Source organism: Thamnophis sirtalis, unplaced genomic scaffold (assembly GCF_051295495.1).
Source record: "Thamnophis sirtalis isolate CommonGarterSnake01/CBP01778 unplaced genomic scaffold, rThaSir2_p1.2 scaffold_7, whole genome shotgun sequence".
NCBI classification, from domain to species: domain Eukaryota; kingdom Metazoa; phylum Chordata; class Lepidosauria; order Squamata; family Natricidae; genus Thamnophis; species Thamnophis sirtalis.
The window spans coordinates 53,303,168-53,324,874 of record NW_028261387.1 but is presented as its reverse complement, the minus strand read 5'-3'; the positions used below and the strand labels follow the sequence as shown (position 1 = coordinate 53,324,874).

General features: G+C 41.6%; 1 protein-coding gene across 4 annotated transcripts in view; it reads left to right on the top strand.

Moving 5' to 3' along the window:
* Positions 1–13,522: 13,522 nt before the first annotated feature.
* NUCKS1 (nuclear casein kinase and cyclin dependent kinase substrate 1) overlaps positions 13,523–21,707 on the top strand; it is a 33,975-nt gene continuing 25,790 nt past the window's right edge. For 2 of the 4 annotated variants that reach the window (XM_087720072.1, XM_014069251.2), the window contains exon 1: positions 13,526–13,788. In XM_087720072.1, coding sequence (XP_087576198.1) covers positions 13,772–13,788 — 17 coding nt within the window. In that variant the 5' untranslated portion in view covers positions 13,526–13,771. Of the gene's footprint in view, positions 13,789–21,707 lie in introns of all 4 variants that reach the window. The other 2 variants (XM_014069254.2, XM_014069252.2) reach the window with 2 other exon arrangements.

The window sequence follows — 21,707 nt, the reverse complement described above, 5'->3', positions numbered from 1 at the left end:
AGTTTTGTTTTATATTCTGTTATCTTCTTGTCAGGGACCTGATTTATGTTTATTTTTGGGCTCGCAGCCAGTCTGAGCTGAGGACTGATAAAGTTCTTTCCTTTTAAGTTTGTCTGCCTGTCGTCTGTTAACGAGCGAAGAAGGGGGGACAGAACAGATTGACTCCTGCCCGACAAGCCTCCATTTGATGAATTATGGAGCAATTAATTGCTGAAAATAGGCAAAGGCTCAACAAATCGCGATTTTGGTGGATTACACAGCTGCAGAGAGCTGCAAACCCCGCCCCCAGCCAAGGAGGAAGTGCCCAGTAGCCATGCCAGATAAATATGATGGGAGTCTGGCCATGTGTGCCACATTTCTGGGACAATGCCAGCTGTTCCTGAGTTTGAGAGCGGAGGACTTTCCCACTGACCGGACGAAGGTGGGATTCATTATCAGTTTGCTCTCAGGCATAGCTGCCCGTTGGGCTACCCCCTTGTTAACTCAGCCGAGCCCTTTGTTGGATGACTTCCAGGGCTTTTGTCAGTACTTCAAACGGATGTTTGAAGATCCTATCAAGGGGGAAACATCAGCTAGAAGTCTGAAGTCACTGCAGCAGGGGAGTGGTTCATTGCAGGACTATGTTAGTGAATTCCGGCTGCCTAGCCAGGATTCCACGTGGAATGAACCAGCTCTAATGGACACATTCCAGGATGGATTGTCTGAGGCCTTGCAGGATGAACTGGTGAGGGTGGACAGGCCACCGACGTTCGACGCGTTGGTTCACTTGTGCCTCCGGATAGAGGCCCGGCTGCAGAGGCGAAGGCCTTGCCGTGCATTCCAGGAGATCACCAGCATGCCGGTTCAGCAAGGGACTGCAGTGGACTGGGAGGAGCCCATGGAGTTGGTGCTGTCAGACCTCGAGTGTCACGGACAGAGATGGACAGATGACGTGCTGAGGGATTGTGCTTCTACTGTGGGGATCTTGGACACCTGGCAGGGAGTTGCCCCAAGAAGAACAGAAGGGTTGCGCGGACTGCAGCCATCCCTCAGCAACGCACTATCATGTCGGACAACCAGCACATTTGTGCAGCCGTGATACCCCGCTCGCACAAGGTAGCATGCGTTCGGGGGGTGTGGAGTCCCAGGGCAGATGCCCTGCCGAGTAAAGTAGAGAACTCTGACGCTGCGAACTCGCGTTCAACTCGGACTGTTCTACCCGTTGCATCCTGCGCTGCCATTTGTCATCCCGTGAGCAAGCAGTCTCTGATGCTGGATGCGCAGCGGAGTGACGACTGGGTGGAGCGATGAAAGGCGGAAGTGGGGCCGGCGTCCCCATGGACTTTGGAAGGGGATCTTTTGAAGTGTCGGGGCCAGCTCATCCGGGCACATCCGTCAACGGATGCTCTCGCAGGTTCATTGCGCGTCTGCATCAAGACATTGGGGGTTTTTTCGGACGTTGCGCCTGGCCTCCCGTCAATTTTGGTGGCCACATCTGAAAAATGACATGCAGAGGTGTGTGGAGTCATGTGCCCAGTGCCAATGGGCCAGGTCTGCAAGGAGAACTCCGCCAAGATTCCAGCCTTTGTCAACCCCAGTCCCCGCAGCACTGGACTTTGTTTCTAGGTTCCCGGCGGGGTACCAGCATCATGGACTGTGTTCCGTAGAGGCCGTCACCAACCCTTCTGGGCCGCACCCCTATCGTCAGAACTGGGGGAAGGGCCCTGCGGGAGGGGAGTGTGTGGTGGCTTGGCAGGAGTCGGTGGAGCTGCCGCCAGACTCCGACAGCGAGGGGTCATATGAGTTGGCCTTGGAGGAGGTGGAGGACCCTGGACAGGGTGTTAGGGCTCGGCCGGAGCTGTTGGAGCGGCCGCCAGTCTTCGACAGTACGGGAGCTGGTGAGTCGGCCATGGAGAGGGTGGAGAACCCTGGACAGGGTGTTAGGGCTCGGCCGAAGCTGGTAGAGCTGCCGTCAACCTCCAACAGTATGGGGGCTGGTGGGTCGGCCTTGCAGAGGGTGGAGGACCCTGGACAGGGTGTTAGGGCTCAGCCGAAGCTGTTAGAGCTGCCGTCAACCTCCGACAGTAGGGGAGCTGGTGGGTCAGCCTTGCAGAGGGTGAAAGACCCTGGACAGGGTGTCGATGCCGTGAAGGGCGGAAGGAGACATGGTGGCCACCGGATACCTAGGGAGTTTCGGCTCAAGGGAACTATTCCTGCAGAGGTTTGGGACTCATGAAAAAGGCACCACAGGAAATGAGTGTGGGCCATCTTGTGGACAAGCCATTCCGACTGCATCCAGATCATCAGAACCCAGGGAAAGGACCCTGCGGTGGGGGATAGTGTTGTGACTCAGCAGAAGTTTGCTGTGAGTTGAGTCGGGATGCAAGATTAACGATGCAGCTGGGGCTCATTAGTGGGGTTCTGGAGATAAAAGGACGGATGGTGCCACGCCCTGGTTGCAGCAGTCAACGTTCATTCATTTGTTCATCATTCATCGGTCATGGTTTGTTTGTGAGAGACACTTGGAGAAGTGATTTGCTTTCTATAACCCTGATTCAAGGAGACACTTGGAGAAGTGAATTGTTTTGTAAGAGTTTTGTTTTACATTCTGTTATCTTCTTGTCAGAGACCTAATTTATGTTTATTTTTGGGCTCGCAGCCAGTCTGAGCTGAGGACTGATAAAGTTCTTTCCTTTTAAGTTTGTCTGCCTGTCGTCTGTTAACGAGCGAATAAGGGGGGACAGAACAGGTGGCCCCATAAGTACTTTTCTTCTTGCATTCTGGACCAGCTATACTTTAAATTTATTGAATGTATTCAAATCAATCTTGTCCGAATTAGGCTTCATTTATTCTACTATCAACAGATCAATGCTCAGCTGATCCCAAAAAAGTGAACCTTGTGGAAAAATGCTAGAAAGAAAGAAAATGCTATATATTATCTCTGTAATTATGTAAAAATCCAAATATGATCCAAATATGTAAACATATTAATAAGTTTTATAAGAATATATATATATATATCAGTAATTAATGTAGTATTTTAAAACATAGTTTGAATTTTATTTTGTTGGTTCACAAGTATACAAGTATCAGTTCTTTGTTATATCTCCATTCTATTTCCATTCAGTCTTTCTGCTTAAAATTGACTTTAAGTGAACCAAGACTACCATTCTTACCCATATTTATGGACCACTTAGGTCTCTTGTACTAGAATTCATTGTTCGGGTGTTCTTCTAAGAATAGTTTTTCTAAACAGTCACATCAATACTTTTGAAATGATGATTCAAGATCTTCTGAATGTTAGAAGCATGAGTAAATCATTAAATCCCTTATACAGGATTTTTTGGTACCTTGAAAATTTGAAACTACTTTACTCCACTGATACTGGCTGGAATTCCTTTGATTTTTCCCATCCAAATGTAAGATTATTCCATTTGTTCCTGATGAGATTTATATTTGTGTTTTTTATTCCAACTGGTCAAGTTCCTTCTGAATCTTGTCTTATCTGCTAAGGTATTTGTTATCTCTCCATTTTTTGTGTCAGCTACAAATATGATAATCGTATTTTCTAATAGCACTGGGCCCAGAATTGACTCTGGTAGTACGCTACTGCCATAATGTATATTTTTGGGAAGTGATGTTCACTCAATTCTTTATCCATATAATGGTAATATAGTCCAGCCATGTATTCCTGTCTTGTCTGCTAGGATCTAAGGCAAGGTAGGGTGTTCTTCTAAGTGTTAGAATAGTTTTATTCTATAGAATATATAGAATGATTTACTGAAGTCAGGGTATATTGTGGCCAATGTATTCCACTGGTCAACTAACCTAACTACTCTTATTAAAAATGTTAATTGGAATCTGTGACTGTATCTTTAAAGAAACCTATTTTGGCATTTGGTTCTGCCTTGCATTTTATTGTTTAGGTAAAATTCTATTTCCAGTTGCATGAAGCAAACTATTCCTAGTTTTTTGCTCAATTGTAGGATAAAGCTCTTTCATTCTGCTCTTCACTATTTCCTGTTGGAGTGTATACCTTTTTGGTTGGAAACATCTGAACAAAAATAGTTTATTTTTTATTTATTGTTAAATTTATTTGCCGCCTATTTTGCCAAGGGGCTACTCTAGGCGACTTACAGCAGTAAAAAGAAGACATGAGAGGGTAGAAACAATACAGAAGTAAAATAGAACAATGAAATGAAAAATGAAAAACAACGAGAATACATCAATATGATAACAAAAATATGGATGTATGAAGAACAAAGAATAAGGAGGTAGAGTCGAGTTTGCCATCAATACAGCAGCTACTTCCAGCATGGAATTCCACCATGCTGGAGGTCATCTGGCAGAGCCAGGTTTTCAGCTCCTGCAGAAGGATAGAAGGGTAGGGGGAGATCTTACCTTAGAGGGTAGAATGTTCCAAAGGGGCACTGGAACAGAGAAGGCTCTTTTTCTGGACCCCCATAGTCATACGTTTTTGACTGATGAGATTTGTAGTAGGTCCTTTCAGTTGGCATGAGTAGGGCTTGTCCTAGCAGGACAAGACGGTAATACTTTTAATATTTTGGCCTCCCCTTTTATTCGATGTCTACTTTGCAGAGGTGATCCATGCTACAGTGATAGTCTGAACTGTCATCAAGAATGTACACATCAAGAAGGCTCATTCCTGATGATAGTTGATCATAAAGGATCTGGCAGTATACAATCTACCAGAGAATAAAATCACACACTATTCCAATATCGTGCCAAGAAAATCAACCAAACAATGCCTTGCACTAGAAGATGAGCCACTCAGGTCAAAATGCATCCAAGGTACAGGGAAAGAGAGAAGACAATTATAAACATCAGTGGGTCTTATGTGGCTGGATTAAAGCTGAAAGATACATATCTAACGAAACCAGATGTGTATAATATTGGTACAGAGAATGCCAAAACCATGAATCAAGGCAATTTCGATGTTTTCAATGCAGAAATGTCAAGACTGAATGTTAATATTCTGGGAATCAATGAAATGATGTAGATAGGTCACTTAATATCAGGGAAGCACCAGAACTTCTGCTGTGTATTATAAAATCATACAAATAATGAAGAAGTGATTATAACTACAAAAAGCATTACAGCTGGTATCCATGAAGATTCTCAGTCTCCCTGGTCCCAAAGGTGCTTTTTTTCAAAAGGCAACTGGATTTTGTTTTTTTCCTTGAAGATGTTTTGTATCTCATCCAGGAAGCTTCTTCAGTTCTGACTGAATGGTAGAGGATAGAAGTATTTATATTCCTCACAGTCGTCTGGTCCTTATCACTCTTTCTGAGAGTCATTGAGGCTATTTGGAGGTTTATCTGTGCCCTCAGGGTCATTTGAATAGTGCAAATGGATGTAGAGCCTCTTGGAACTGCTGAACAGACTGTGACATTGGATTTAAAATTGGTGAAAGAAATGTTGAAAATTTCAGATATGCTGAAGATACCTGAAACACATGTATTTTGTATTTCATGCCAGTTATCTGCCATGTGGACAAGTCGAAACAACAGTACTAGAATCAGATTTCTCTCACTAATTTACTATAGTCATACTTTTTCTGGCCCTCTTCTTTGGATTAGATGAATGGATAAGAACTTCATCTGAGCTCCAGGGTGTCGAGCTTCCTTCTAAGAAGTATAAGTGGTTATACTTCTATATACATAAGAACACTGTTCAGTATAAAAATAAATAATCAAAATCCGTATATGATTTATTATTATCAAGACTATGGACAAACATCAAACTTTGCTATCGTAATTCAGTAACTTAGAGATATACCCTGTATATTTCTAATATATTCAAGGTTAAAAATAAAAGCTTCCTTAAGGCTGAACATGATTCCCAATTTCTTGGACACGTGTGCAGCTCTGCTGCAAACATTAAAGAAGTTTACCATTGCTTGCTTCTAGGATGTTTTTCAAATTTCAAGTCTAGGCTACAGCCCTGGTATTCGCTGGCAGTCTTCCCTCCAGTTACTCACCAGGCCTAACCTTATTTATCTTCCAATTCAATCCATCTATTCTTTACTATAAGGAAAAATAAGAGGCAGCATTATATATACTATCTTATCTCTTGTATAAGACAGAATATAAAAACTCAAGGTATGAATGAAATAAGTGCTCATTCATGAAGTGAACAAAATAAGTGCTCATTAGATTCTAAAGTGGCTGTTTCTGTGTAAAATGTTCTGCCTAATACAGCATAACTAGAACTGACCATTGTTTGCAACCTCATTAATAGAAATAATGTTACATTCAATGGTATATAAGTAAACAGTTGAAAGGCCTCTAAGCAGGTAGAAGAATTTCATTACAGTATTATTCTGAATTCCTTTGAAGAAAATATTTAAGAAAGATTGTGCTGTTAGTTTCAACAATTAGGGAGAAAATATGAAGAATTGGCAAATGTAAAATGAATATGGTAAACATGTATCACCCAACGATACATAATTAGTCTTGGTTCCTAATTTTTTATTAGTCTCCAACTACTCCATATTCATGCAAATGTCATTCAGTATTTTAATAAAGCTTTATTAAAAGGCCTACAAATAATACAAATGTAAGACATATTTAACGTGCATTTTATGGATGTTCATTTTTCGAAAGATACTTAACTTATACCACCATTATAATTCCTTTGCATTTAAATGTACTTTCCCAATTAGAGGTTACAAACCAAATCTTTAAGTGGAATGTTGGAAAGATTTTTTTTCAAATAATTCTATTAGATATTACAGTTGAAAAGAACAAAAACTACACTGACTGAAAAATTATTTTAAAAAAGGAAAAAAATGTGAAAAAAAATGCACACAATTTAAGTAAATGTATTGCCATCTCTTAAGTTACAACATATTCTCTCTTCACCTTGTAACTCATATCTTAACTAAAAACAAAATACCCAATCCTTTTCATTCATTCTTTATTAGCCAAAGTCCAATAAGTGTTGTCAGATATAACTTATCTATCTTAACCTTGATCAAATATGCCAACATTGTATTCTTTTCCTATACTTTTAATTATGTTAATTCTTAACCCCTTCAAATAGATTCCTCCAATTTGATTTTTGTCATCTGGTTTTATATTTCCCCAAAAATTATTTCAGGATTTTAGCAAAACTTTTTTGTATATCCAGTAAAAAGAATTTTCAAATTCTTTTAACAGATCTTTTTGTACATGCAGTTTTAAAAAATCCATCTCTTTCTTGGTTTGATAGTTGTGTATCTCTTTTAGACACTGAAGCATTATCCAGCTTCATTTGAAAGTCCAGTACATCCTTTTCTGCATCCTTCTCATTACTTGCCACATTTATATTCACATTCAAGTTAATTTCAAAGACATCCAGAGGATCTTGTTCTTCTTCCATTGCAGTTTTAACTGTTCATGTATCTATCGTTTCCCAGACAATTTGTCATAAATTTTCATACTTTTTTCATAGTTTCCCATGAAAAAGATCAGTGTTCAATAGTTCCTTCCATTCTTTTGTTATCCTCTAGTTCCCTCTGGTGTCCATCATTTAAAGTCTCGTTATCTTGTTTTGACTGCTGAGAGGGTAAACAATGACATTTTCTCATGGGAAGAATTCTTCCAAGTTTAAAATTATAATTCCAGGACCATTTGAGCCCTTAATCCATTGTTAAACTTTCTAATATCCATATTCTAACTACCCTTTTGCTGATTAATCACAAAAATAATATTTTTCAAAATCTTTTAAAATCATATTTATTTTATTTATTTATTTATAGAAGACAACGCACCTAGTGAATGAAGATTAATTTGCTGTTCCAAATGGTCTTTATCCTTCTAAAGCAACAAGTCTGAGGGACCGTCTCTTGCTGGTCACATCTACCCCCACTAGAGCAGGGAGGCAAGGAATGTTGCAGGTGCCATCCCCTAGGGAGATACACCTGGTAGGATCCAGAAGAAAGGCCTTCTCCGTGGTGGCTCCCTCTCTCTGGAACATCATCTCCCCCCCCCCCCAGATTAGAATAGCTCCCACTCTAACACTGTTCCAAAAGGCGCTGAAGACCTGGTTCTGCCAGCAGGCCTGAGGAACCCAAAGTGGGATGGAGCCCATTAAATGGCTTGTGTGATGTGTTGTTGCCGGGGTGGGTGGGTGGGCCTATTATATTATTTTATTATTTTATTCTATAAATTTTATTTTGCAGACTCCTGTAAGCTGCCTTGAGTCACCATGTGTAAATAGGAGGCAATATAAATTTTCTAAATAAACAACAAAACACAAATCCAAAGTAATTAAGAATTGAAGCTCAGTCAAGTGTAATGCCTTTTTAAAAGACTGCACTGATGACTGTAAGCCGTCCCTCAACTCCCAGCCACTTAACCCATAAGCAAACTGTGAAACAGCAATTCCTGTGGTTTACTCACAAAGAGCAGCTGTTGCAAAGTCATATGGATTCTTTCAAGATCTCCCTTTACTCTAGGGCAGTGGTTCCCAAACTTGGCAACTTTAAGCTCTGCTGGCTGGAGAATTCTGGGAGTTGAAGTCCACAAGTCTTAAAGTTGCCAAGTTTGGGAACCACTGCTCTAGGGAGATATTGGTAGGTTTGCAATAGTGGTGAATATCTGTAGCTCAATTGTAGGATGAGAGTGAAGGTTCGTTCTCTGAGCTTATAGGTTGGTTTCCCAATATTTCGTTACCAGATTGGGTAACATATCAGTAATATCAGTAGTCCAGATCCTGCATCCAGGTGCTGACTTTGTCGTAATGCCACCCTGTTACAAAAAAGGGGTGTTTAGCTCACCATGCTTTCAATCATAAATTCAGTATGTTGGAAAAGAATCACTAAGATCTCTAGAGCAGAAAGTTTTCTTAATGGAAGATTCCACATTCCATTTCTTGAAAATCATACCTTGGTTTGGAATTCATCTTCATACTAAACAGGAAGAATGAAGTGCACAATGTATTGATATGGTAATCTATCTAAATTGTGTGCTGTATTCTATTGTACAGTCTTAACAATTAATCTAGAAATTATTCTTTTTGGCAGGAGATATTATTGGGCTTTGGAGAAGTTAGATTTAAAACCACAATGTGGGTTTTTTTCAGTACTGCACAAAATAAGGCTACCTAACTGAGAAGCCTTTTTCTCAAAAAATAAATATCAGCAGATTAAAAAAAATAAAAGACAACTCAGTATATATCCAAAATTTCCTTCACATAGGCACGTATTGTACCTTTTCTCATGTTGATTTCTAAAGAAAATAGCTACAAACTAAATGAAAAGATGAAAGTTAGGATTTTTTTAAAAAACAGCTTTTTCCAAAGATTCAGTCAGCTAGCAATTTGTGCGCTCTTAGTTTAAATGAAAGTTCTGTAATGTTTAGAATGATTTTTGGACTATGTGTAACTAGGAGTGGGGTGTATATGTTTTAAGTTATGATCGATTTTGATCAAGACTTCAATTTGGTAGATATGACTCTAGTAAGACAATATGATTAGCAGATGTTGCAAGGGTTAACAACCCAGTAGTTAGGTTTCTACAATTAAAGGCAGCCTTCTTGGGAAGCTTTGCAGTTGGGAAACTCTGCTTTGTAATCCTAAAATTTGCTTCATGATTTCCAGGTGGTTACTCAAGAATGTGGGAAAAATTTCTGCACATAGTCAAGGTGTGAGACTGGATTATATTTTTCATGTTTAATATTTTAAAATATATATATACTAAAACTATCCTTCATAAATTGCTGGCTGCTCAGAATTAAATGGTAATATGTTTCTTGACAACAAATATACAAAACTCAAATCATCAGTAGAAGCACAATGCAATGGCCTTAGTACTGTATGTTCTTTATTTTCTTAGAGATGACAAACTGAAATTGTGTATATATGTGTTTCTGTTATCTTCTCACATTGCATGTATATTTGTGCATATACACTAGGAAGCACTGAGTTGAATGCATAAGCTCTATGTTGCATTTATAAGAGTGGTGGGTTGCCAATTTTTTAACTACTGGTTCGTGCGCGCTCCTGAGTGCATTCATGCACGCAATGCTTCTGTGCATGTGCAGGGTGGGTGGGTGGAACCATCACAGCTACTACTGGTTCGCCCAATCCGGGTCAAACCAGGAGCAACCCACCTCTGATTTATAACCAGGAGGGAAGTTAGAGGAGAGGAATCAACAGTTCAAGCTGCTACCCAACTGCATCTCCCATAGGGATGCATTGTGACATGTTTCTCCCTTGAGTGTCTTTTCTATAACTCACGGCTAGATCTGACTAATTTTAACTTGATTTTTATTTTGCTGGTTTATATCCCCATACCATATTTAGTCCAGTTTTGATCTGTTTGTGTAGAATTATACAGCAGAGAGACAGAATCCAATGTTCTGTTGAACTGGAAGGAATACCAAATTAAAAAGGCATGGAGAGCATAGCTTATGAACTCTTTGGAACCTCTTAATAGCCACTCTGGGTCACTTGACTTGGAAGAGAAAAGAGGGCTTAGAATGGTGGAATCAGTACTCTTCTAAGTTGCTGCCCAATTGCCTCTCCTATAGACTCCAGTGAAGCTCCAGAAAAATTTGACCCATTTTGAAACACACTACAGGTAGTCCTCGACTTACATAATTGAGTCCAGAGTGCTAAGTGAGAAATTTGTTAAATGAATTTTGTTCAATTTTATTAGTTTTCTTGCCACATTTGTTAAGTGAATCACTGCAGTTGTTAAATTAGTAACACGGTTGTTAAGTGAATCTAGATTCCACATTGAGTTTGTTTATCAGAAGATTGCAAAACGGATATGACACTGCATATCCTCTGCATATCTCTGCATACCTCTGCAACACTGCAACCATCATGAATGTAAATCATGTAACCATGGGGATGCTGCAATGGTCGTAAGTGTGAAAAATGGTCATAAGTCACTTTTTCACTGCTGCTGTACTTTCAACGGTCACTAAATGAATTGTTGTAAGTCAAGAAATATCTGTATTGCTTTCGCTGGCCTTTCTCATTCCATCAGATTTGTTCTATGCTATTTTCAGAGTTAGACTGTTAATCTGGTCACAGAAGGTAAACATGTATGGGCAAAGTTGGAGGCTACTCCTCCAAGAAGCAGCTGTCTTGCCCTTACTGCCCTCTGAAGGCTAAACCTTAATTACCCAGATAACATATGTAACGGTGGTGGGTTCCAGATCCCATTCCAACTGGTATGGTTGGAACGGGTCCAGCAGCATCCACATGGTTGCACGCAGCGCGCGCATGCATCTTAGCACCTCTGCAACGCTCCAGCTGCTCAGCAGAATGTCGCGCAGGTGCTGTACACGCTGTGCGTGGAAGCACTGAAGACTTAAAAGACCAGTAAGGAGCTTGGGCAGGTGGGCGGGCTCTCCGGAGCACCGTACCAGAACAGTATCCGGTGCTCCGGGCAGGCTCCGGTATGCCTGTACCAGGGCGTACTGCCTGCAACCCACCACTGATATGTAAGCAAGTATACGTCTGCGGAGAAGATCTAGGTTAGGGGTATCAAACTCAATTTCAGTGGCCTGAGTGCTCTGCCAGGGAAAACGGGCTCCTGAGCTCAATTTTCGGCTTGCAACAGCCTCTTGCAACCCTCTGCCAGTGAAAATGGAGCTCAGAAGCCTATTTTCGCTAGCAGAGGCATTGTGGGTCAGTCCTTCACTGTTTCCAGGTGGCCCCACGGGCCACATCTAAGCACCGTGAAGGCCAAATCCGGCCTGTGGGCCTTGAGTTTGGCATCCCTGATCTAGGTGAAAATTTTGAAGAGGCAGTAACATCCATTTAATTCTTACTGGCAAGAAAATAAAAGAACTAAAATTTCCATTTCACTTGAATTCGTCTTGATTTGTAACTTGCACAGTTCAACTCTTCAACTTTTGGTGGCTTCCTCTTGATTTTTTCTATGTCTCAGAAAAGTATCATTGTAAGAAGAGAAACACTGAAAAGAGAAAAGGTAATTCTCTTTCAGTGAAGCAGGACAGTGGATTAAGCACATTGACCTAAGTATTGTAAAATTTAGCAACGAGCACCTCATTCACTTACTTGTTCACTTGAATTTTGATGGTACATTTGCTTAGTGAACCAAATCCTCTATTTATGCAATCCAGAGGGAAAAAGAACGTGCTTTAGTCAGCACTGTATAGATTGGTCTACACATGTGGGTACTAATTTGTTTTCTCCTTCCACAACGTGCTCAATTTTCTGATTCCGATTGGGATTAAGAACAAAAACTAAGACAAGTTTTGTAAAATAAATAATTGAATCAAATATTGACGCCAGATACATCACACTGTGTGGCTTTAGCATGATACATTAATTATCATGCTGACCTATTCAAGAGACAAAAAATGGCCTGGTCTCATTCATTTGGTGATGGAATGAAGGGCTGTTCCTTGGGAAAAATAGGTTACTTATTCTGCCTATTTCCTCAGCCACTGTTACTCTGGCTTACAAGTAGGAGACAGAATGAGGTGGTCGCTCCATTAGGAATGCTGTTATTACTCAAAGAAGTTGGAAGAATTATTTCTAAGAGCGAGCCAGCCAGTCACTTTAAAGTACCATCCATCAGTCCATCAGCCAACATAATGTTTGCTACCCAGGCTCCAAAACTTCTGCTCAGTAAAGAGACCAGTACTGATCTTACAATTTTAGCACAGGTCAAACTGAGGATTTTACTTGTTTTTAGTAGTGTTTGCCAGGAGAAAAAGAGCCACCAAAAGCTCTCCTTAGTGCGTGGTAGGGCTGCTGCTCTGAACAGAGAACAAGAGACAAGAATAGTCCTACTCTACTGCATTTGCTAGCATATTTCCCTGCCCCTCCCCAGAACAGCAATAAACGGAGGAGATTCTGCCACAGCACTGAATCAGAGGCTTCCGGGAAGCTAATACTATCTTCACTTTAATTTTACAGCCTGTTGTTTGCCACCCCCCTAGTAAGTAATAAGAAACCGAGGATGTGAAGAGGATACTTTAAAGTGGCCCTCTGGGGAATAATACTATCCTACCAAATAACCATTTAACTAATCTACCAGTCAAGAAACGTAAGCATTAAAGTACCCGCCTGGTACTGCCCTAGCGTTGCATAGGTCCGAGAGCTGATTGGATCTCACTTTCCTTTCCCTCCAAAATCCTTGCCCAGTTTTATTATCGAATCTGCCGATAGGCTCCAAGATTAAGATCTCGTTTAATAAATGCCTATTAAAATAAATTACGTCGCCTGCAAAGGGCGCTAAGCCTTTTGAACTCTTGAGAGGGGATTCATGAGGGCTCTTGGCGAATCTGTCAACGCCGTAGCCCGCCAGTTTTTTGTGGTTTTTTTTTGTAGCTGTTGTTGGCTTCTCAGAGCTACTCAGCTCTCATATGAGCTTTAGAGAGGGGGTTACTCTCGAGCTTCTTCACTCCTCCCGCTCGGGAAAAAAAGGGGCGGACCGTCGCTTCCATGATCGTTCGAATGAGCCAATAGGCGCCGGCGAGTTCGCGAAGCGACCAATGAAACAACTAGGGAGGAGATGCAAGTGGCGTAGGTTGCGCTGTCCTCTCAGCTCGGCGCATCCCCTCCACTGGACGAAGTGCGACCATTTTGCAGGGGGGGAGCTGCGAGCGGTGGCCATTGACGGTGCGAGAGAGGCAGGTTTGGGGCGCGGGACGGCGGCCTGAGTCGCTGGACCCCCGGGGATTAACGCCCCTTCCCCGGGAAGGCGAGCCAGAACAAGTGCCAACGCTTCTCGGGTTATTTTGTCGTCTTCGTCGCCAGTGCCCGCCTCCCTCCCTCCCTCGCTTCCATTTAACCAGCCAAGATGTCTAGGCCTGTCAGGTGAGTCCTTCGCAAAGGGAGAAAAGGCCCTTAAGGCTGTTTCGGTTTCCCCTCTCGGAGGCCATCCGCTGAGCGGAGACGGAGGCACAAGCAGTGCTGGCCAGGAAGTCCCACGCGAGGGAGGGAAGGCGGCCCGGACCGAGGAGGTATGGCGGGAGAGCGGAGGGGAGGGGCGTGTGCAGGCATGCAGCGTGCTGCTGCTGCTCCTCGATAGAGTTGGGGGACTACAGTACAGTATGGCACACGCCGCTGCTGCCGCCGCCCTGCATGTCCCTCCTTACCGGATGCAATGCTGCCCCTTAAGGTTAGCGCAAGCAAAGTCCATCATGCTTCGGCTTGGGAAGAAGAAGCGGTGGCGACAGCGGTAGTTTCTTTCAGTGCGCATCGCCAGCGAAGAGCGAAGGCAAGCCAAGTCCGGCTTAGCTCGGAGGTTTGTATGCGGTTTCATCCCGGAAAAAGAGAGATAATGCCGGAGTATACCGGAATCAACGTGTGTGTCTCTTAAGCCTTTTTGTACAGCTTTGCTGGTACATGTGTGTTGGGACGCAGCTTCTGAGTGAGCATCAGCTCACAGGGAAAAGGATTTCCCGAGGGAGGGGGTAGTGGATTATTTTAACGGGACTGATCGAGAGAAGTAAGGTTGCAGTTTCTTCAGACGTGAAGCAAAGCCGATCAATCTTATATTTCGCTGTGTATTACGTTTAAACCTTGCTATTTTCCCAAGGAATTTGACATGTGTGGCGGCTCTGTTTAAAATTAGATTTTTTCAACAATCCTATGGGGTGAAGATGAGCTTTCTAATCAGCATTGTGGCTGATCCGAAAGTTTGAATCCACATTTTCCTGCATGGTGAAAGAAGTATGGAATTCTTGTCTGCCTTGGTAACAAACCCTTTGTATAGTATGTTAACTTGTTTTCTTGTCAGTTTTGCCAGGATGCTTTGGTCATCCTTTTCACTACTGTTCTAGGCTTGTTGAGCATGCCAGGGTACTCTCTATTTTCAAGGGATTTTCCAACACCTTTTCAGATCAATCAGGCAGGGTTGTATACTTCCCACCTCCATTTTCTGTAGAATATATATGAAATACTGTCTAGTAAAAAGAAGAGAGAAATTTTCAATATTTCTAATTTGGCTCTTAAAGCCAGCCAAAAAATGGAAACCTAAGATTCTATTTGTAACTATCATTTGTTGTGGTAGGACTAAAAAAGTGACTTGTCTCAAATTATTCTGCTAAGTCTGTGGCTTAACAAGAGTTAAATACAGATTGCTCCATTCAGAATGTACTCTTCAGTACACCATGGTAGGTTTTATGTAAGCTTTAAAACATACACTGGGGTGCAGCTTATTGTAATGTAATTCTCAGCAAGCTGTACCATAGCCATGATGTGTGAGAATCATGGAACATATAATTAGATAAGAAAGCTTACATATGTAATTTTGAAATTGCTGTAAGTCACCATTTTCTCTGTTTTAGTTTTATGTCCAGAAATGCATTCAATATTTAATTTCTTCTGGTGCTAATTGTTACCTCTGCAGATTCTAATAAATGGGATTGCTTAAAATAACTAGCAAGTATTTAGTTAAAAAGTAAGATTATCAAGTCTTATAACTTTTTCTGGTTTAAGGATAAGTAAATATTAAACAAAAAGGCTTTATATTTCAAAGCAACTTCTAAAAACTATGTAATAGGAAGACTTATGTAAGAATATTTATATCAGAGATTTTGCACATTATATATGATGTCCATGGGGCACCCTCAACTTAAACCTTATGAGGGTGCCAAATCTCACAGTTCAGTGTTCAGATGTTCACTGTTCTTAAAGTCCTGCAAGACTTCATAAATGGGAATGCTGAAATCTCAAATGTGGCATTCTTGTGATTTTTTCTCTTTTCCTATCTATCTATCATCTCATAGAAAAATATTACTTGTACCACCATGCCAAATTGATGATGCATAATATCTTTAAAAGGATGTTGACCCCAGTCTTGTGCTGTACAACTTTTAGATATGAAGATAATGTTTTTTTCCCCTGCAGAGGGCACTGTCATTAATTTCACAAGAGAAGAATTCTATTCTCCTTTGTTCATGGGCTTGCTTACTCTTCCTGAGTATTAATTTGGTGATCATCTGTTTTTCTTTCAATTAAAACTCAAAACATTGATAATGATTAAAACTTATAACAGCCACATGTATGTATAGTGCTAGGAAGTAGGGCAGATGTTTTCTTTTTTCTTTTGTTTGAAACATAACTTGGAACATCATTCATTGCTTCAGTATTTGCAGAATATTTAAATTTTGATCACAAGTTATGATAAAGTAAATTGAAAATTTTTAGGCCAAAGCGAAAATGAGATTTTAGACCCATTTTGAACGGTAATGATGGGATCTGTGGCAGCTGGAACAAATGAATTCCAGATTCCTTTACTTCCTTTTATTTGTGAAATGAATTAGTTCTAGTGAAAATTCACAGTGTTAAAAACAAGCAAAAAGAAGAGTAAACCAGTTTGTTTAAGACATAAGTTTATGGCAGTAGGATCAAACATGGGATTTTTTTATATGGGTAGTACTATGTAAAGATATACTGATTTCTAATTAATGTAATTATTTCAAATGAAATCATTTTCAGTTCTTCCATGTTTTTCCTACCTACAGAACTAAGATACAAATATGTAACTTTAACTACTATTTTAATTATTTGTAACTATAAAGGATTTACATTTTTAAATCACATAGCACATAGGGCAGTTAGTGTTAAGTTAGATGCAATGTGCTATTGTTCTTAAAGAATCATTAGAAGAAATATGTTTATTCATTTCTCCAATTGCTATAAAAATCTTCAAATGGATTCTTTTTTCCTCATCCATAATGTTTGGATATGATATACCTCTCAAATGAATTTGGAGGGCATTTTGGCAGTACTGAATGAATTCCTTGGGAATTAAATTTTAATAAAGAAAAGATTAAAGAACATTCACTAAGCTTCTTTCTGTCCATCCTCAGTAGAATATCTGTATTTACGTAGGTTAAGAAAATACATCTCTAAATAGTTGGTTAGGTGTTTTCTAAAATGAAAATAAGGAACCTGGAAAATGCAAACCTTTATTAAGAAGATGGTGATTTATTGACATGTTTGAAAAATATGTGAAGTATGCTGGTAAGAATTTTATTTTCATATTCTCCTAATTCACCTAGAATTAAATGTGATACTACACTTTTAATTGACAAACTAGTCAATTACATTGATTTAAATTTCTTAGTAAGAAAATAAACTCTTCTGAGGGAAAGTGAAGTTAATATAATTTGACTTGTTATTTATAATTTTTAATTTACATTATCAGCTTTGATTGAGATCAGAAAAGATTGAGAACTTAAAATTATCTGATATGTGTACTTTATATTAAATTAACTAATCATTTGTAAGTCTAAATTAATTGTGTTCATTGTAATGATTTAAATCACAAACACTGCTTAGCAGTAAATTTGATTAAAATAATGTCATGTATATTTTTATAATTTATAGAAAATCTTTACAGGTAGTCCTCATTTTACAATCACAATTGGGACCAAAAATCTGGTCATAAGTTGTTGAGGTCATAAGTTCAGGTACCCACATAACCAGACCCATTTTTCTGACATTTTTCACAGTAGTTGGTAAAAATGTTAAGTGAACACATTTCTTCTGAATAGTGTCTTTTAGCTCAAAATGGACAAAAAACATTGTGATAATCCTCAGTCAGTTATTTTCAATGTTTATTGTACTTGTCAAAAATCAAGTATAACCACACATGAAATGCTTGTGATTGACAGAAATAAAGTAAAATATAGACTAGTCTCCTCTAAATCAGTGTATTTGGTAAGTTGGTTCATTTAATTTCTTCTCCAGAGCAAACACTAGTTTTAGAAGAAAGAAATCCCTTTATACCTTTCTGAGAAAAGAAATTATTTTAATTCCCTGCATTTTTATTAGCTTCTTTGTGTAACTTTTTTCAAAAAATATTTAATATTTAATATTAAATGCAAAAAATGTGTATAGGTAATTAAGTTATGATAGTAATGTGGACTGGAATCTCAGTTACTAGATACTGGGTTATAAAGCATGATGTCACATGAGCGCATTGCTTAGAAAAACCAACCTAACACTTCCTATTGCTATTATTAACCAAATCACACCAGTTGTTAGGCGAGGACATACACAATCCAGCCATTCCTGGGTTATGCCCTCCCAATCCCAAGTCTTGGTAAGGTAAGGGACTACTATCTCTTTTTCAATTACCCCACCTATTTGCCTCCATCTTGTACTGTAGCAAGCAGTCACAGCATCTCTAAGCCTTTACTTCCACCCTGTTCTGTCTCAAGCCTCTACAATATATATGGACGCAGACTTGGCTGTCTGCCACAACTAAGGAGGGAGATAAACAATCCCTTGGCTGGGAGCCCAGAAAGCTATCTCTATGAAACAAGGCATGAACTCATGAAATTCTCCCAATCTTTCTCTATGGTTGGATCAGTAAATTGTTGTTTCCTGCAAAATTCCCCTCCCATCACCCCACCTATAAGCTCTCCAGGAGGAGCTAATCAGTAGCCACCTGTTCCTATTTCCTTCTGTGACCCTTTTTCCAAAGCTGCTCCATCCTCCTTGCAGCCCTACACATACGCATGTCAGGGACAGCCTCCCTCTTCTTCCTGACTGCTCTCTGACTCAGACGCCACCTGGTGGCCAACAGGGCTCTCTAGTCCCTGCTCTGACTCCGAACACTCCCCAGATTTTTCCTCAGCTGCCAGGGCAGTCCAATAGCGTTTATCGCTGTCAGATTCCACCAACAGCTCAGCCAGCTGCTGTGGGCCACAACACTATCTCTCACCGTAGGGCCCTTCCCCCGGGTCTGCGCTCAGGGTGTGGCCTAGATGGGAATTGATCATAGAAGGCGTGCAACAAAACAAGTACATGCACGGAGGTCACATTCTCCCAGGTAAAATCCTCCAGCCCATAGCACATTGAATCAGGTATTGGAACCGTTGCTTCAGCCATCGGGAATTCCCGGATACTGGCAACTTTGTACTCAGACGGCTCCTCGTCATAAGGTTGTGTGGATGTATGCTGTGAGTTATTGAATGCAAACTCCACCACTGCCAGGTAGTCTGCCCAATCATTTTGCTGCTGGTTCACAAAACAGCACAGGTACTGCTCCAACATCCCGATCACTTTCTCCATCCCTCCATCGGTTTCTGCATGGTGTGCTGAGGACAAGCAGATTTTTACATCCAAGGCGTTCCTCAGCCCTTTCCAAAACTGGGATGTAAATTGCGCTCCTCACAACTCTGTCAGGTAGGCCGTGCAGCCTGGAAAGATGTTGGATAAACATGTGGGCGGTGGCGCAGGCTGTCGGTAATCCCTGACATGGGGTAAAATGCGCCATCTTTGTCAGCATGTCTACCGCTACGAACACTGGTAAATCCAGAAGACGGAGGCAAGTTCGTCAAGAAGTCCATAGAAATGCCCCCCCAAGGTCTCTTCGGTGTCGGCAATGTCTGAAGTAGCCCTGGGGGAGTTCCTGTCGCTGACTTGGCCTGCCGACACCGTACAGAAGACGTGACGTAAGATTGTACATCAGGTTGTAATCGGGGCCACCAGAAGGTACAGGAGATCAGGTTCAAGGTCTTGAAGAGGCCAAAGTGCCCCACCACAGGATTATCATGGTACTGGGATAGAATAAGTCCCCGAAGTGGCCCCACTGGCACATAGGGTCTGTCTTGGTACCGCAAGAGTTCATTGGTGAATGTCCATGCGAAGGCAGGCCCCACCTCTGCCTTCCGTTGTTCCACCCAATCATTATGCCGCTGCGCTTCCTGTATCTGAGGCCGTAAGTCTACAGGCTCCTAAACTGCGGAGAAGGACTCTATGGGCAAAACTCTCCGGGTGGAATCTGGTCTTTGGTACAAGAATACTCAGGTTTCCGCAAGAATGCATCTGCCCTTTGGTTGTGCGCATTGGGGATGTATGTCACGCGGAAATTGAACTGTGCAAAGAAGAGGGACCACCGAATCTGGCACTGATTCAATTTTTGTGCGATCTTCAAAATTTCCAAATTTCTATGGTCTGTCCGGGCTTCAATTTGATGTCTGGTCCTCTCTAAATGATGCCTCCAGGCCTCAAAACCCACCTTAATGGCTAGTAACTCCTCCCAAATGGTATAATTGAGTTTCCATGAATAATAAGCGCAAGGGAAGAAGGTACCGCTGGAGGCATTAGCCTGAAGTAATACCACTCCAACAGCGATATCTGGTGCATCCACCTCCCCTGCAAACGGACGGTGGGGGTCAGGATGCTTCAAGATGGGATTTTTCATGAAGGCCTGCTTCAAGGCCTGGAACGCTTGTTGCTCAGGGGCACTCCAGTGAAACGGAACTTTCTTCTGAAGGAGCCGAGTGAGGGGCGCAGTCAGGGAAGCAAAGTCGGGGATAAAGGTCTGATAATAGTTGCCAAGGAGTCATTGGACATCCTTCACTCACTGAGGAGGTTGCCAACTATGCACAAACTCAACCTTGCCCGTCTCCATCACAATGCCTTTAGGAGAGATATGATGCCCCAGAAACTCGATGGTGGGCTGCCAAAACTGACACTTCTCCAATTTTGCATACAAATGATTCTCACGGAGCCATTGTACAACCAGGTGTAGGTGCTGCCGATGACACTCCTGGGAGGACAAGTAAATTTGAATTTCATCTAGATAAATAATGACAAACTGGTCCAAAAGATCCCGGAAGATGTCGTTCATAAAATGTTGGAAGACGGCAAGGGCATTGGTCAGCCCAAAAGGCAGGACCTTATACGCAAAATGCCCATACCTGGTGCCAAATGCCGTCTTCCATTCATCCCTGGGCCGAATCCGGACAAGATTATAGGCTCCACGCAGATCCAATTTCGTGAAAACTGTAGCCTCTCTGAGCCGCTCCAACAGTTCAGGAATAAGGGGCAGAGGATATCGATTGCGCACCATGATAGAATTAAGCTTACGGTTGTCAAAACATAGTCTCAAATCTCCGGTTTGACGAACAAGACTGGGGCAAACAGTGGCGAAGACGAGGGTCGGATAAAACCCCGAGCTAGGTTTTTGTCCAGAAAGTCCCACAATGTGGCCAACTCCAGATCTGCAAAATTCCCCTCCCGCCACCCCACTATAAGCTCTCCGGGAGGGGCCAATCAGTAGCCACCTGTTCCTATTTCCTTCTGTGACCCTTTTTCCAAAGCTGCTCCCTCCTCACAACCCTACACATACACACGTCAGGGACAGCCTCCCTCTATTCTTCCTCACTGCTCCTTGACTCAGATGCCACCTGCTGGCCAACAGGCGTCTCTAGTCCCTGCTCTGACTCCAAACATCCCCCAGAGTCTTCCTCAGCCTCCAGGGCAGTCCCATAGTGTTCATTGCTGTCAGATTCTACCAACAGCTCAGCCGGCTACTGTTGGGCCACAACACACCCCGCACCACTGATGAGTACCTCTATCAAGTGTGGCTGTTGTATCTAGTGTTCAAAATTTGATCATGTGATCATGGTGCTGCAACAAACATCAGGGATTGGGTATAAAATGCCATTCAGTGCCACTATAACTTCAAACAGTCGCTGAACGAATGATTGTTAAGCATCAATTGTAGAGGTGTCTCAGTAGTTAGTTATTCATGAGGATGGTATTAAATGAAAAGATTCTTTTGTTTTCCAGTAGAAATATAATCAATATTCCTTGTAAAGCAGGTGGGACGCTATCATGCTTACAATGTAGGAGGCTTAGGAAGTCTTGTGCAAGATGATGTTAGAGAATCTGCACAACCCCCCCCCTCCCCGAAAGTTTGAAGTTTAATAACATTTGTATGCCACCCAATCCCGTAGGACTCCGGGTGGCTAAAGATGGCAAAACTA